The sequence below is a fragment of the Alosa sapidissima genome, chromosome 21 (genome assembly GCF_018492685.1).
Source record: "Alosa sapidissima isolate fAloSap1 chromosome 21, fAloSap1.pri, whole genome shotgun sequence".
NCBI lineage: Eukaryota > Metazoa > Chordata > Actinopteri > Clupeiformes > Clupeidae > Alosa > Alosa sapidissima.
In genome coordinates, this window is record NC_055977.1 from 15398731 (window position 1) to 15416230 (window position 17500).

General features: G+C 45.1%; 1 protein-coding gene across 1 annotated transcript in view; it reads left to right on the plus strand.

Moving 5' to 3' along the window:
- Window positions 1-17500, plus strand: part of gabbr2 (gamma-aminobutyric acid (GABA) B receptor, 2) — a 221219-nt gene that overhangs the window by 135241 nt on the left and 68478 nt on the right. Inside the window, 4 exon segments of the mRNA XM_042076659.1 lie at window positions 3207-3272; window positions 5152-5340; window positions 6572-6808; window positions 17011-17071. Of these exon segments, the coding sequence (XP_041932593.1) occupies window positions 3207-3272; window positions 5152-5340; window positions 6572-6808; window positions 17011-17071 (553 nt within the window).

Genomic DNA, 17500 nt, shown 5'->3' on the forward strand with positions numbered 1-17500 from the left:
TATTACCTCTGCCGTAACGGCCATCTGGGTCTTTTTACCATCCAAGGGTCGTGTTGTCGTCACCCAAGATAAATCAAGATGATGAAGCTGTTTACCAAATAGCCACGACAAAAAAAAAAAAGAAGTTTGACTCCATCGTCATTTTTACACATCAGTTTAGCCGCCATTTAAAAAGCAGATCGGTGCTGTTTTAGTGCTTTTGCCAAGGACATTTGGGCGGAGCTGGTGCCCGTTTGTTTTGATCCCCCATTAAGTTTAGGGCTTCTAGATTGCATTTTCTGCACATACAGTTGGGGTGAGCTGAGGTTTATTTATTTCTTAAACGGTCCCTCATCCATTCCCTTCCCTTCTTTCTCCATCCTTCTATTTCACTCTTCATCCTTCTCTCCACCCACTTTCACTTTGTTTTTTCCCTCCCTCTCTCTTCCCCGATCACCACTCTCTCTCTCTCTTCTGTCTCTCCCCCCCCTCTCTCTCTCTCTTCTCTCTCTCTCCTTCTCTTCTCTCTCTCTCTCTCTCTCTCTCTCTCTCCCCCCATGCTTTGTGAGGAAGGCGGCAGTATTCAAAGGCCTACTGATATAAGTACTGGTAGAACAGATGAATGGGACCAGTAGACCCTGGCAGAGGGCTCTACACAAGCGCCTTCCCAGCATGCTCTCTGGCTCCGCCCCACTAATGGCACATTGTGAGGTTTGCGAGGCCCGCTTTTCTCTTTCTCACTCTCTCTGGCGGGAGAAAAGCTGTGAATGTAGACCACACACACACACACACACACACACAGGGCCGTTTCAAGGAATTTGGGGGCCCCAAGCAAAATGGACATGGAGCCCCCCCCCCCCCCGCCCCATCGCCCGCAAAGACTACAGGAACCACAGCATAGCCATACAGTTTAAGTTCACCCACTTGTCGTTGCACTTTACTGCATTGACTATCAATGTCAATTAAGTTCACCCACTTGTCATTGCACTTTACTGCATTGACTATCAAAGGGGCGCTCACAGTTTGTCGTTGCATTTTATTCTTAACCAGTCATTGTCTTGGGGCCCCTGGCCAGCTCGGGGCCCCAAACAATTGCTTGGTTTGCTTGCCTTCTAGCGACGGGCCTGCACACACACACACACACACACACACAATCAAAGCCACCAAGTATTTGTGTGTGTGTGTGTGTGTGTGTGTGTGTGTGTGTGTTTGTGTGTGTGTGTGTGTGTGTATGTGTGTGTGTAAAACATTAGGAGCGAGAGGGAGACGCAACAGACACGTCTCATGTCAAGGTCTGTTAGGATCCTTCTGCTCAGCAGTGCAGCAGATGTGGGGTCACCTGCAGGAGGGGACTCATCAGTGATTACCTCTAATGAGCCCTGGGACATGGCTGCCACGGCTACAGCACACACCTGGCTATCTCACTGGCCCCGGGCAGCTTCAACATTTCAAGTGTTTTTACCCCTTTAGGCTGGAAAGAGGGTATTCCAATCAAGTCTTTTTGTCCATCTATGTCAGTGTGTCCACTCATATAGCTTCAGAGGTACTAGTCCAGTCTTAGGGCAGCTTAAAATGGCGGATTCACACTTTTTGATGTTAACCGGACTAATAATATAGAGAATGTCATTGGCAATCCGGGCCTATTGCTGAGGATGTTACACGATGCACCATTGTTTTATTGTTTTATAACACCATTGTTTTATTTAGTGTTCAATGTACTGGCCCTTAGCATAATTTTCCAGAAATAACGCTAAATGGGTACCCAATACATCCCAATACCAATTCATTAATCTTGTTTCTTTAAAGATTTCAAGCAGTTTTTTGTTTGTTGTATTGTATTTTCTTTTCATGTAATGAGCCCAGGAGCTTTAGTTGTCACATTTCTAATACCGTGTTGCCATTGTTACCATACAGACCTTGAGAGTTTTTTTTGTGATTTATTTTCTTCATTGTAATGGAACTCAGGGTGTCATGGTTGTGGTCGACACCTGGTTGCCATGATGTGTCATCTAGTTTAAAGATGACAATGACATGTTTGACAATGAGACCAACTTTTGTTTGACACCTGGATGCCTAAATAAACCTTCATAGACACATTTTGTTCGATTGTTTGGTTGGCACTTGGATGCCTAAATGAACCTTTATGAACACGTTTTGTTCGATTGTTTGTTTGCTTTTCATCTGACTGATTGTGTTTGCACTGTGTGCTTTGATGGAACGCGTAATCCTCCCTGACAGATGTTAGAAACATAATATGACAAAGAGGCTCAGGCTCGTTAAAGTGCTTTCTAAGCAATCTGGACTCAGTGTGTCATGACCAATCAGGGCTGTGCATGCCTCTACCTGCCTGACGGATGTGTATTGTCAGCCATTGTCAGTTGATGAAGAGGTACCATTTTCCAAGTGCAAGGCAATCTGAGACGCTATGCTTAACACGGCATGTTCCTGCTCTCTCAATAGACTTGCGGGTAACTTTGTGTTGCTTTCCAATGCGGCACTCTGAGAAGCTGTGCTCGAGTTGTGGCCAATGTCAAAACCTCTTCTGTCAGCTTCTTGTGGTGCATTGTGGTACCTGTTAAAAAAAACCTCAAGGATGCAGTGCAACTGGAGAAAGGGGTCTCCGACTCATAGATTGATCTACTGCAAAGCAGAATGGGCAAAGACATGTAGAGAGTGAGGAGTGAAAGAAAGAGAGAGAGAGAGAGAGAGAGAGAGAGAGAGAGAGAGAGAGAGAGAGAGAGAGATATGACTAGAAGGAGAGGGAGCGAAAGAAAGAGGATAGCAGGGAAGAGAAAGTATGCATTATTTACAGACTCTATCACACGTCTATGCCTTCTCTTTTCTCCATGAATGGCTTGTGTGGGTCCTTTAGATACAAAGCAATTCTCAGGCCAGACACTAATGTCTCTGTTGTTATTATGGATTCAGAGGCTCGTGGCGGCAGAGTCTGAGGCAGCCCATCTTCCAGACCAGCCAAGCCGAACGTGCCCACGTCTGAAAGACCTCAGTGCCCGCACACAGCCCCCATCCCTCCGCACTATTTTACCATGCCTTAAAGTTTGCATCTACAATTTTTGCCATTTTCCATTTAATGACTGTTCAGTTAGTGTGAGATCGATAAGAATTATTTTAAGACCAGTATGAAATGCTGATGAAAATGTAGAAAATGAAAGTCTTCAGTGTTGACTTCCTATTGTCATGTGCACGTTTTGTGTCCCTCTCTGCAGGATAATGACGTGAGGATCATAATCGGGCAGTTTGATGAGAACCTGGCCTCCAAGGTCTTCTGCTGTGTGAGTATACTCTACTGAGTTATGTTCCAGATACCTTCTGTTTCCCCTCATAAGGGCTGGGGATGGCTACACCGGGCATGTAACTGAAGCGGTCCGTTTGTGTAGCGTCTGCAGCAACAATTAGCATTAGCTAGTCCCAGTAATGAATGGGACTGGCTACACACACATACACACACACACACACACACACACACACACACACACACACTCTCACTCTCACACACACACACACACACACACACACACACACACACACACACACACCAGACGTGAAAGTGGCACATACGTGCAAAAAAAAATAGACCAGTCTTCTAAAAAATTATTTACGCGACACCAACAGAGCGTTTCAGTTGCGCACCTGGTGTAGCCATTCTGTTAGCTTGCACAGTCACATTGTACACTGAACCTGATGATAAAATGTAGTCTGAATTAGACACTGGCATTGCAACATTATAATTGTAGATTATGATATACTCAGATCGATACATTGCCCTAAAACAATGCTAAAAATAAGCGGAAGCATGATTTGTGTTTGTATATTATGCATATTCGGTCACATTTGTGTCGATAAGACACAGAGCACAGTTTGGGCACTTTTAAGGGTCGAAGGGTCTTGAAACCCTCTGGTGAGAAGTTTAGAAAAGCATTTTAAGGAAAGAGCAGTGCGCCAGATTTGTTTTTCTTTCTGAATTGATGTCAAGGGTCTATTGATACTACTGACAGAGTTCACTCTAGCATATCGTAGAGCACGTTATGGCCCTAGGCACACATGTGATTGCTTCAGCTTCTGTTGCTTAGATTAGACAATCAGTGTAAACCACTTCTGTATCTTCTCACTCTTCGACACACACTCATATGTATCAGTATGTTAGTATATGTATTTCATATGTATCAGTATGTTAGTGATGTGTGTGTGGTGTGTACGTGCGTGTGTACGTGCGTGCGTGCGTGCGTGCGTGCGTGCGTGTGTGTGTGTGTCTGTGTGTGTGTGTGTGTGTGCGCGTGCGTGTGTGCGTGCGTGCGTGCGTGCGTGTGTGTGTGTGTGTCTGTGTGTGTGTGCGTGCGTGCGTGCGTGTGTGCGTGCGTGCGTGCGTGTGTGCGTGTGTGTGTCTGTGTGTGTGTGCGTGCGTGCGTGCGTGCGTGCGTGCGTGCGTGCGTGCGTGCGTGCGTGTGTGTGTGTGTCTGTGTGTGCGTGCGTGCGTGCGTGCGTGCGTGCGTGCGTGCGTGTGTGTGTGCGTGCGTGCGTGCGTGTGTGTGTGTCTGTGTGTGTGTGCGTGCGTGTGTGTGCGTGTGTCTGTGTGTGTGCGTGCGTGCGTGCGTGCGTGTGTGTGTGTGTGCGTGCGTGCGTGCGTGTGTGTGTGTCTGTGTGTGTGTGCGTGCGTGTGTGTGCGTGTGTCTGTGTGTGTGCGTGCGTGCGTGCGTGCGTGTGTGTGTGTGTGCGTGCGTGCGTGCGTGTGTGTGTGTCTGTGTGTGTGTGCGTGCGTGTGTGTGTGTGTCTGTGTGTGTGCGTGCGTGCGTGCGTGCGTGTGTGTGTGTGTGCGTGCGTGCGTGCGTGTGTGTGTGTCTGTGTGTGTGTGCGTGCGTGTGCGTGCGTGTGTCTGTGTGTGTGCGTGCGTGCGTGCGTGCGTGTGTGTGTGTGTGCGTGCGTGCGTGCGTGTGTGTGTGTCTGTGTGTGTGTGCGTGCGTGTGTGTGCGTGTGTCTGTGTGTGTGTGCGTGTGTGTGTGTCTGTGTGTGCGTGCGTGCGTGCGTGTGTGTGTGTCTGTGTGTGTGTGCGTGCGTGTGTGTGCGTGTGTCTGTGTGTGTGTGCGTGCGTGTGTGTGCGTGTGTCTGTGTGTGTGTGCGCACACACACATGTATTTACTATCTATTACCCCTCAGGCCTACAACCTGAACATGTATGGCAGTAAGTACCAGTGGATCATCCCGGGCTGGTACCAGGGCAACTGGTGGGAGCAGGCCAACTCCACCAACTGCACCACCAAGAAGCTGCTAACAGCCATGGAGGGCTACATCAGCGTGGACTTTGAGCCACTCAGCGCCCGCCGGATCAAAGGCATATCTGGACGGGTAGGCACACCATGTTCTGTTCTATCACTTCTGTTCAAGTGATACCAAGTCAAGTAAACAGGTGATGACACGTCAAGTATAAACAGGTGATACCAAGTCAAATATAAACAAGTGATACCAAGTCATGTATAAACAGGTGATACCAAGTCAAGTATAAACAGGTGATACCAAGTCAAGTATAAACAGGTGATACCAACAGGTGATACCAAGTCAAATATAAACAGGTGATACCAAGTCATGTATAAACAGGTGATACCAAGTCAAATATAAACAAGTGATACCAAGTCAAGTATAAACAGGTGATACCAAGTCAAATATAAACAAGTGATACCAAGTCAAGTATAAACAGGTGATACCAAGTCATGTATAAACAGGTGAAGTACCAATCAAATCAAAATGTCATACAAATCATACACAGTATTTTATTTTCAGATAACTATATGCTTGTATGTCTATACAGGGAATTTATGCAGATGTGTTATCATGTTAGAAATTGTCCCTGATGGCTTCAACCTGCTCCTGCTGTTTTCTGAGTCACCATTATGTAAAGCTGATTCTCAGAACCTCTACATTTTGAAACAGCTTGTTGTTATCATGTGTCATTACATGAAATTGCAGTCATTTTGCTGTAATAAAAGATTTAGTTTTAATAGAATTTCATGGCCCAAGAGCCTCGCATGGGCAAGAAATAACAAAATCAGATTTTCAACTCACAGGGAGGCTTTCATCTTTTATTTATTAGAGTTCTGAGGTAGCACTCGGGCAAGGATGTGTAGATGCCATGTGGTCCTTATATGGGCTACGCAATGGTGATACTGCTGATGTAGTGTGCGTGTGATCTGCATGTGAAACGTGTTCCTAATAGTTGCTGGTGTGCTGATGGCTGGGAAGATGTGTGTGTTCGAATGTGTAAGGTGAATATGTGTATCGATCTGGGGCACGTTTCCCAAAACCATAGTTGCTAACTAAGTTGTTGGTTGCAATGCAATTTCCCATTGACAACCAACTAAGTTGCTAATGGGTTAGCAACTGTGGTTTTGGGAAACGCACCCCTGGTTGCTTGTTTGAGTGTGACTGTGAATATGTATGTCTGTGTGTTTAACTGTGAATATGTCTGACTGTGTGTTTGAATGTGTGTATGTATTTGTGAGATGCTGTATTTTTGTGCTTAAATGTAAAATGTATGTATATATTGTGTGTGTGTGTGTGTGTGTGTGTGTGTGTCTGGCAGACGCCACAGGAGTACGAGCGAGAGTACCAGCGAGAGCGTGAGCAGAAAGGCGTGGAGCCCAGCAAGTTCCACGGCTACGCCTACGACGGCATCTGGGTGATCGCCAAGACGCTGACGCGCGTCATGGAGACGCTGCGGGACCGTGAGCGACGGGAGCACAACTTCACCGTGGACGATCCCGAGGTGGGGCGCCTCGTCCTGGACGTCATGAATGAGACCAACTTCTTTGGCGTGACGGTGAGTGACACCAGAAGAACTCGCGTCGGAACAGGCCTATTCCGTGTCGGTTCCACTTTCGGAAACTAAAGCAAACAAGTGGTCTTGTTGGTCAACAGGTAGAACCAGGGAGGTTCACCTCTATGCTGTTGACACTAATAGTCAGACTACAGTTCGGGTCCAGCCCACAACACTATCCCATCCAGACCCAGACCCATAAACGAATTGTTTTTGAAGGTTTCAAAGCTGCACTAATAAGAGTAGAACATTTCTGTAAAACAATAACAGCATTTAAAGTAACTTCAGTAGTAAGAAGTAATTATTTCATAATAAGTTATTTCACATCATGCTTGCTCAGAGGACAACGGTCAACAGCGAGAACAGAGCTTTTTATAGCAGTTGGACTGACTCTTACATGTTTATTATTAATTCAGTTCAAAGCCTGTATGTCTCATATATTCATTATATATATATATTCAATGTGAAGCGCCACTATGGGGCAAAACACAAATCTTTTGATCAATCACTCAACGGTGAACTGAGGGCACAAAAAAGACTGCAGTGTGATCAATTCATCAGGATGTTCCTTGAAAGTTTCCTGGATTTTGGGTTGACACAAAAACAAAAACACTAATGGAGGGGTTCAAAGGACCCTTAGCTGCAGGAAAAAAAACTCCTCCTCCTCTTGTCTCACTGCAAGTCCAATTGAAGTTGAGCTTAACATCTCAAAATACCATATTTTTCTTCTCAGTATAGTCTAACACGCTTTATTTGTTCTTAGAGTCCCTTAGGAGAAACAGGTGAGATCTCATTTGTCTAATTCAAATATTGCCTTCCTATGGGTAGCCTACGTATTTGATTTGACTGTTGTTAACTAAATCAGACATTGATACAACTAGGCTACTTCAATATATATATATAGGCCTACATAAATTATCATCTGGACCTTTGTTTGAAGACATTTCCATTAATGGACGTCGCTGACTTTTAATAGAATACCGTGACTCAGTTAAGCGTGGCTCAGTTAAGTCCGAGTAATTGGTAAATCTATTAGAGTAGCCCTATGACTTTGCTTTGCAGGGGAAACTGCTTTTGTATTAGGAGGTTTGCCACTTACTTTGTTTCTAATCCATGGTCTTGGACTACACTCCAGGTAGGTTTGATGTCCGGGGACCCTCATACTGATGAAAAATGTACTGCAGCTTAGCAAGTGTCTGCTGAATTAATGTAAAAGCACTTTCAGACTTTAATTTTTGGGGAAATCCACACTGCCAATGTGTAAGGTGTTTTCCAAGTGGAAAGAGCAGCCCCTATGAATCCTCAGCAGAACTTGAGAACACGTGCCTACCACGAACCCTGCTCAGTAAAGCACGCTCTGCTTACCCAGCATGCATTTCTTCCCAGCGATGAGCACTCGCGTAACGTGCACGTTTGGCACACGGAGGAAGCGGAGGGAAATGGAAAAGACAAGTCGGGCAGCCAGGGGAGCGCATGCGAGGTCTCGGTGAGCCTGCGCTGCTCTGCGCTACATGTCGTGTCATGGCGGAGGAACGCACGCTCCAGAGCCCCTATTGTTGCTTGTCGACTGACGTCTCTCCCCGAAGGCGAGGCGCTCGGCAACATCTGAAATTAATTAATTTCTATTAACGTGACACGTCGGGTGCAGTGATTTTGTCTGGGGAAACGTGTTACATTTTCGCTCCAAATTAACCTCCGGCTCATTCGGTCGGCTGTTCGCTTTGTTCGCACGCATGTCTCAGTTTGTGGAAGATCATCAGCTCCTCTGGAATGTCTAGAAAAAAAAATCCATACATTGTTCACAACCTCAACAATGCACAAATCCTTACATCTGTCTGATGTTCAATGAAGGGCTCTGGAAGTGGAGGAACTGGGGGTATTGGTGGTAGCGCAAGTGGGGGTGGCATGTTTGAGAGGTTGACTATACATACACACACATACATACACACACACACACACACACACACACACACACACACACACACACACACACACACACACACATCACCACCACCACTCAGTCCACCCACGCCACATAGAAGCTGCAATCCAGCCCCCTTCCGCTCCATGTGCAACATCGTTGGACACCGAGCCGCCACATGACATTCCCTCAGGGCCGTCGTAGTCGCGCAAAGGCCACGTCTTGATTGGAGCGCACGCGTGGCCCCCGTGTTGTCAACACGAGTGGCCCTGAAAAACACACAAGGGAGCGGAATGGCACACTGTACAGCAAGCACAGCATCATCAACACACCAGCAACAGCAGGCCCTGTAGGAGTCGTGATTGGCCAGAGACGCAAGGGGTGTGTGTGGGTGGGGTGGGTGCTGGAAATGGAGGGAAAAGCGTATAAATAAATGAATGAATAAATAAATAAATCCATACCTAAATATGACAAATATGTCAGGGCTCATGAGGCCGGATGTCAGGAGGGAGTGGGGATGAAGACGGGTGAATGAAGCAGCGCATGGCAGCTTGATTTGGTATGCATGGAGGCGTCAGAGTGCAGGGAGGGAGGCTGCTGCTAGGTGCGATGGTTGAATGATAGCTGTGTGTGTGTGTGTGTGTGTGTGTGTGTGTGTGTGTGTGTTTGTGATAGTGTGTGAGTAATAGGAAGTGGTATTAAGATAGAGAGAGGAGAGAGGAGAGAGGTAGGGCTCTAAAGGGTGTATTCTGTGTGTATATGTGTTAGTATGCACATGAGTATGTTAGTGTGTGTGTTAGTGTGAGTGTGTATATTGAGTTAGCTGGTGATGGGTGGGGGTAGGATGATGAACAGGGGTTGAGATGAATTGAATAATATGGTGTGTGTGTTTGTGTGTGTTTGTGTGTGTGTGTGTGTGTTTGTGTGTGCGTGTGTGTGTGTGTGTGTGTGTGTGTGTGTGTGTGTTTGTGTGTGCGTGTGTGTGTGTGTGTGTGTGTGTGTGTGCAAATGAGAGAAGGGAATACAGATGAAGAATGGGAAAAGATAAAAACATAGACATGTACATGTGTGTGCGGTACTTGTTTATTCTGTGTGTGTGTGGTACTTATTTATTCTCTGTGTGTGTGGTACTTGTTTATTCTGTGTGTGTGCGTTTAAGTGTGTATGTGTGTCTTGTATGTGTTTTTGTGCATGGAATGGAGGGTGACTTCCTTCCAGAAGCATCATGGGATTCTCCTTATCCTCCAGTCCTTTGCTTTGCAGACCACACACACACACACACACACACACACACACACACGCGCACACACACACACACACACACACACACATACACACAAGACAGGGTCAGTTGAAGGGCATGGCCTTCTTCTAGCTCCCCCCTTAAGACTAGTGCCTGGAGTTCGGAGTTCACCATGACATCTCAGCATGCCACACTGAGTAGAAAAAACAGGGCCATAAGATGAAAACAAGTGGGCGTCCTGCACTGGGCAGTCTGGAGAGCGCCATGAAAAATACAAGAGGACACGAGAAGCGCAGAAGAACTAATGTCATATTTTTTCCCCTCCTCCTCCTCTCTCATGCTGCAGGTTCGTAGGTCTGTTGCAATTAGTGTCGCTGTGAGAAATGTTTGCTTGCGTAATAATGCCATTTTTTCCCTGCGTAAGAACAAACATGATAAACACTTTGCGTCTGGAGTGCGAGGCTTGATTTAATGCTGATTAATGAAAGTGCTTTTCATTATGTCATCTATCGGCGTAAAAGACAAAACACAATGCATTCAGTGAATGGACTGTTTCCGATCGCCTGGTGTTCCACAGCAATTTATCAGATATGCAGACCTATTTGTACTTGTAGAGTGTGAAACCATAGTGGTAGGTGAGTGAGAAGGGGGTCAGTGCACACACACGCACACACATACAGACACACACACACATACACACACACACACACACACACACACACACACACACACACACACACACACACACACACACACACACACAACACGTATACACAAATGCACATATACCAAATGAACACCCCACTCCGCTTCCTCCCCCCTTGGCAGATCCATGCTCTTCCCTGGCACTGCTATTGATCCAGCAGCCACAGGAGAGAGCCTACAGGAAGTGAAATCGTAGCTCCTCCAGGGCCTCCTCCACACCGCCAGTCCAGCAGCGCAGAGCTGCTGACCAGAGATGAAGCTCTGCAGCTACAGGCCAAGCAGAGTAGAAGCAAGAAACTGCAGGCGTGTTTTTTGTTGTTGTTGTTGTTTTCTATTTTCTTTGTTTCCCATTGGTCGTCTTGACTCCTCGATAACATTGCCCCCCCCCCCCCCCCCCACCCCCATGAGTCACTCGTGGGAGATTGGGAATGCAGGTTGGTCCAGTCTTGGGTTGTACAAGCAACAAGGATCAGTGGGACATCTCTTTCCCCTGTCCACTGTTGTGCTGGGTCTGGGCGTTGGTCCTGCAGCAATATGTGCAGAGCTGACAGACTGAGGCCCAGAGGAGCATTCAGGGACTGCAGTGAGCTGCTGTTCAACAAATCCTTCTGGAGGAATTTAAAAAAAAAAACACACATGCCAGGGAGCCGTACACGAGGAGGCCTGTCTCCATGTACTGTACTGCTGTAACATAATCCCCTTCACACTGAACACCTAAAGATGGAGGACGCAGGATGTTTTGGTCAAGTAGGATATCGAACAAGGCAACTTGACAGGAAGAATGTGCAACTATGTGGTCATGCCTGGAGATTCCTCTTGGATGACACAGGATCAAGTGACGGTAGTAAACTGCTCTAAAACCTAAACCACTCTGAAGACTGAGGCCTGTACAGTATGTCAAAAACGTTACCTGAACACCTGACTGAGCTGAATCTGTTGCTCTAGGCTAGTGTGCTCTAGGCTAGTGTGCTAGCTGTAGGCTAGACTGCATGTCTCGGTAAGACTGAAGAGCAGTAGCTGGAGTGATCTGCACATCTGTTGTCATTTGTTTTTAGTCGTTGCACGCCTCCATGGTGCAATAAATCACAGGAGAGAAAAAAAGCATACATGCTTAATGGTTACGTGTAAATGTTAATGTAAACAGTATCCACAAACACAAAGGCAGGCGACGCACCTCAAGGACCTGTGCAGCACTCACTGGCCATGCAGAGGTGTTTGTGTGTGTGTGTGTGTGTATGTGTGAATGTATGTGTGTGTTTGTGTGTGTGTGTGTGTCACGTCTGGCAGCAGCTGTCATGGCATATCAGCCCCTGCAGCCTCACCTTCGCTGACCCTAAGGGGACGTGTGCTTTTTGCACGCGTGGGAGATACTCTTAGCTTGAACAGTGCAGGAGGGAAGAAAAAGAGGCCATTGCCCTCAGTCTCTCTCTCTTTCTCTCCCTTTCTCCCTCTCTCTCTCTCTCTCTCTCTGTTTCTCTCGTTCTCTCACTCTCTCTAGCAGGCTGTCACCTCACCTTTAGACACCTAGAAAGTGCCAAAGCCATTATCAACAGGGGCAAGAGGGTGCTATTGCAGCCCGCACATTAGGCCCTGTGGTGATCATGGCTGCAGTGCTAGGTGGATGGGGAGGGGAGGGGAGGAGAGGGGAGGAGAGGGGGAGAACTACGACTGGAGGAGGCTGGAAGGAGCTGCAGTGGCCTTGAGGAGGACTAGAGAGAAGGGGCTCTGACTATGCAGCAGATAGGGAGAGAGAAGAGAGAGAGTGGGGAAGAGAAGAGAAGAGGAGTGAGAGATAGGGAGGGAGGAGAAAATTAGTGTAGTAGGGGATGCATATGCACCAAATGCCCTCAAGTGCTGCATTATTTGCCAGTGTGTGTATTAGAACAGAAGGCATGAGACAGAAACAGAGGTGTTATGCTGGGAGATCTTTCATTGGGTTTGGATGTATCCCTCCATACCATACAGCAACAGTGTGTGTGTGTGTGTGTGTGTGTGTGTGTGTGTGTGTGTGTGTGTGTGTGTGTGTGTGTGTTGTGTCTGTGTTTGTGTTTGTGTTTGTGCTTGTGTGTGTGTGTGTATGAGAGAGAAACAGAAAGATGTTTTGGTAGACTGGTGATGGCTGGAGGGGCCTTGTCATGCACACACACACACACACACACGTTTTTTGGATATTCATGAAAATCAACAGAAATAAAGATGTTCCGCAGACGTACACATGGCAAAGTATCTAATGGGCACCAAGACTGGTGCGGGGGGAACAGGTGGGGAATACACAGACCAGCGACAAGCAGGGACTCTAACACACACACACACACACACACACACACCACACACTGTGGCTATGCACTATGCAGGAAAGCATCCAAACCCTGAAGGAAATCTCCCAGCATGCAGTCTGCTGGGAGAAGGGCGCGTTTTGCGTGATGCTTTATACTAATGTGATGTTTCAGATTCAGTTTTGTCTTTCTCTTTTTTCTCATCTATCTGAGTTTGGCACCTGTTATTTTTGTTGTTATGAGTGGGTTTGATTCAGCAAGACCACAGCATGGTGAAGCCATGCTGTGGACTTGCGGAGCAACCCCACTATTGTTCTTTTTAAGTTTTCTTTATTTCTTTATTTATTATTCACCCACTTTTTATTCAAGTTTTGTTCAACTTTTTCGTTCACCCACTTTTTGTACGAACTACTGCTCCTAGACCATTTGAGCTATCGACACGGTTCCAACTCCAAAAATTCAGGCCCAAACCGGTGTAACTTGCTTGTTACTTTCATGTCTCTGGCCCTTGTCGTTTTCGCGTTATTCACGTTTTTCAGCGTTTTTTGGGCCCATTGAAATGAATGGCTGGATGTTCAAGGATTCTAATTTCGATTATGACATCACAGCTCTAATGGCTTAAGCTTGCACTTGGCAGAGTTCTAAGCCATCTGGCAGAGCTCTAATGGGCTGGGCTGTCTGTGTATATGAAGGTGTGTGCATGTAACTTTTGACCCGTATGTCCGATTTTCATAAATGAGGTACTGTTGGAATCCTTGGATGAGGCCGAGTTCCATGCCCCTGATCAAACCCACTCTTGCAGTTCCTCGGAACCGCAATTCTAGTTCAAGCAGCCATTCCAATGTCTCATCCAAATGCCCTCTAACGGAAATCTAGGGGATGGAAGGCAGACTACACGATGAGAGTTTAGTTAAACAGACAAACAAGTGAACACATCTCATTTCAGCGTCCATATTTTTTCATTAAGACTTATCATTTATACTAAACTTACCACACACACCAGAAGTGTACTTGTAGATTAGTAGTAAATCATTCATTGGAATAATGTACAAAGTGATTATGAAAGCAACAGTTCACACATACTGTAGGAAATCAATTGAAAACGATCAGCCAGTTTTCACTAACTGCTGCCTGCATGGGGTCATTCCGTCTGCTTATTGCACACTAGTATAGTTTGTTTCAAAATGTGTGGCTACGCAATTAACTTCTTAGCTGATATTCAAAGGCCCTTTTCAAGAATGAAAGAGTTGCCCATCCAGATGTCATCATCTGCTAAGACTTCATCATACATGTATTTTGCTTTGATTATGCTTGGGACAGTCGTGGCCTACTGGTTAGGGCGTCGGGCTTGTAACCAGAGGGTTGCCGGTTCGATCCCCAACCAGTAGGAAAGGCTGAAGTGCCCTTGAGCAAGGCACCTAACCCCTCACTGCTCCCGGAGCGCCGCTGTAGCAAGGCAGCTCTCTGCCCCGGGTTAGTGTGTGCTCACTGTGTGCTCACTAATTCACGGATGTGATATATGCAGAGACCAAGTTCCTTGTATACGCAAGTTTACTTGGCCGAGAAACCTGATTTACAAGTTAACCTGAGTAGTTATTGATATGAAAAGGCTCACCCATAACCATCCAGTCACACACACATACACACACACATATTTCCCTCTCTCTCGCTCATCTCCCCTGAGCCCAGCCTGGTCCTTTTTTTATATTTAGCCAATCAATGGCAGCACTATTAATTATGTTTACCTAACAAAAACGATCAATTCCGACGGCCGCTAATTTAATGAATGGCAGCAGGCCATGGCGAATGATCTACCCAGAGACGGTTGATAATATATTAAGGATCTTTGATCTACCTTTAGGTCTGGGAGTGGTCAACAGTCTGAGGGAGCCATAAGTGGCGCAGGAGAGGATACAGCGCTGTGAAGCCAGATCAGTTGGTCGCTATGAAAGCCTCACATAGCTGTTTAGCTGTTACTAATAGTTTTGTGGAATTGTTTATGTATTGAAATATTTTTTAACAGTTTTTTTATGTCTCATGTGTCATGAGACATCATGAACTTTCTGTCTCTTTCCTCTTTCCTGTTACTCTGCTTAGCCTGTCTGCCTCTCCACCCTCTCCATGTTTGAGGACTGACTGTCCACTACTGCTTTATTACTGTTTTAATACTGTTTTACTAATGTCCACAGCCTAATGTTTTCACTACTGTTTTACTGCTACACTGTTTTTCGTGCTATATTTGCACACATTATCAATGGCTGCGGTCAGGCTTCTGCTACAATACTGAATGAATGAATGGCTATAACCCTATTACCTCAACCTGTTCTTGCACTGACATCGTTTTTTATATTACCTTGTCTACATTATACTTTACTCTCCTACTGTATTTGTCCATATTATTTATGCTGGTCTCTAGACCTTATTCTTGCACTGTTGGACTAATGTTGGACTACTTTTTGCACCTTCACCATGACACTCACTCTCTTGAGCACCTTGCCATGCACATAACTATAGGACTATGGTTGGACTACTTTTTGCACCTTCACCATGACACTCACTTCCTTGAGCACCTTACCAGTCCCGGCCCTGTCACTACAAGCGTCTTATGCTTGATCACCCTCAAGCACATTGGACTTTTTAAATTTAATTTATATAGTGTATTTAGTATTTAGTTTTGTTAGTTTTCTTATCTGTCTTATCTTCTACTGTCTTTATTGTACAGTGGATTTTAGTTATATGTTTATACTTATACTTATGTTTACCTTTCTTCTTCTTCTTCTTCTTCTTCTTCTTCTTCCCACCAAATTTCTGCGTCTAATTCAGCTTTAACCGTTTAACGTAGAAACTTCGTTCAAACTTTGTAACGTAGGTCTTGAAAAGGACACGTGGGGAATGTATTTTTCACTTTTGTAAACTTTATACTTTTTGAGATATTAATAAAAAACAAGCTTATTTTTCCCCATAGACTTTGCATTAGCACTATGACATCACAATGGACTAATTAACTTGATTTGCACCTGTATCGACTTCCAGCTGCTCACTACTAGGACCCATCAAAGGGCCAGTTAAACTAATTGCACCTGTATCAACTGCTTTCTGCTTAACTAGGCCAACTCTCTCTGTGTCTCTCCATTCTACAAGGATATAAGGCACATTCCATCCAACTTTCTATCCATTCATCCTCTTCAAACCATTCACTCATCCACCCATTAAACTATCCATCAACATCCATTAAACAATCTGCCTATCAACATCCATTCAACTTTCTGTCTATCAACATCCATTACACTATCTACATTCAACTTTTAAACTATATACTCTGTCTCAGGCTTTAAGCATACAATCTGGCTCTCTTAAGACTACTATTTCCTCTGCCCACAAGTGTTTAAAAATAAATGTCCTCACTACAATAATTCACTATTAAATAATTTAACTATTTAAACTACTCAACTATTTAACTGTTCAGCCATTTCAACCATTCATCCTCTTCAAACCATTCACTCATCCACCCATTAAACTATCCATCAACATCCATTAAACAATCTGCCTATCAGCATCCATTCAACTTTCTGTCTATCAACATCCATTACACTATCTACATTCAACTTTTAAACTATATACTCTGTCTCAGGCTTTAAGCATACAATCTGGCTCTCTGACAGTAAGACTACTATTTCCTCTGCCCACAAGTGTTTAAAAATAAATGTCCTCACTACAATAATTCACTATTAAATAATTGAACTATTTAAACTACTCAACTATTTAACTGTTCAGCCATTTCAACTGTCAGTTGTTATCAACTATGACTCCTGCCAACTGTTTCCAAATAAAAGTTTGTTTGGCATTTTATGTTAATATACAGTATGTTTATATTTTCATGCACTGGTAATTTCCTCGAAATTACATTTTCTAGTTTATCCTGCTGGTTGTTTAATGAGAAAACTATTGATTTGTTTATTTATTGAATGAGGTTTTCATTTGATTGATTGATGGATTGACTGACTGATTGATTTGACTATATTTCATGTGCCGTCAATTTTCTCTCTTTCTCTCTGGACAGGGTCAAGTCATGTTCAGGAATGGAGAGAGGATGGGGACCATTAAATTCAATCAGTTTCAGGGTAAGTAAACAACCTTTCTAAACTGCATTGCTTCTCTGTGTAAAATGACTGTACGCAGTGAAAGGCATGATGGGCGTTAGTTTTACGTATGGATATGGCTTAACCAAACAAATGCTACATAAAGTAGGAGATGTGTATGTTGTGCTAAGTGTTTGTGGAAATGTCATCTGTTTGTGGGGGGATATCTGTGCTCATGAGTCATGTCATGTGTGTGAGTGTCAGTGTATGTGGTTTATGTTGGTCTTTTTGTGTGTGTGTGTGTGTGTGTGTGTGTGTGTGTGTGTGTGTGTGTGTGTGTGTGTGTGTCTGAGCTAGGCGTGTGTGTTTGTTGGTGATAGGCTGCCCTTTTGTCTCTCTTTAATGGGAAAGGTGGAAGCAGGCTATTGCCTCTTTCCCCCGGGAGATTAATCCACTGTGTGTGTGTGTGTG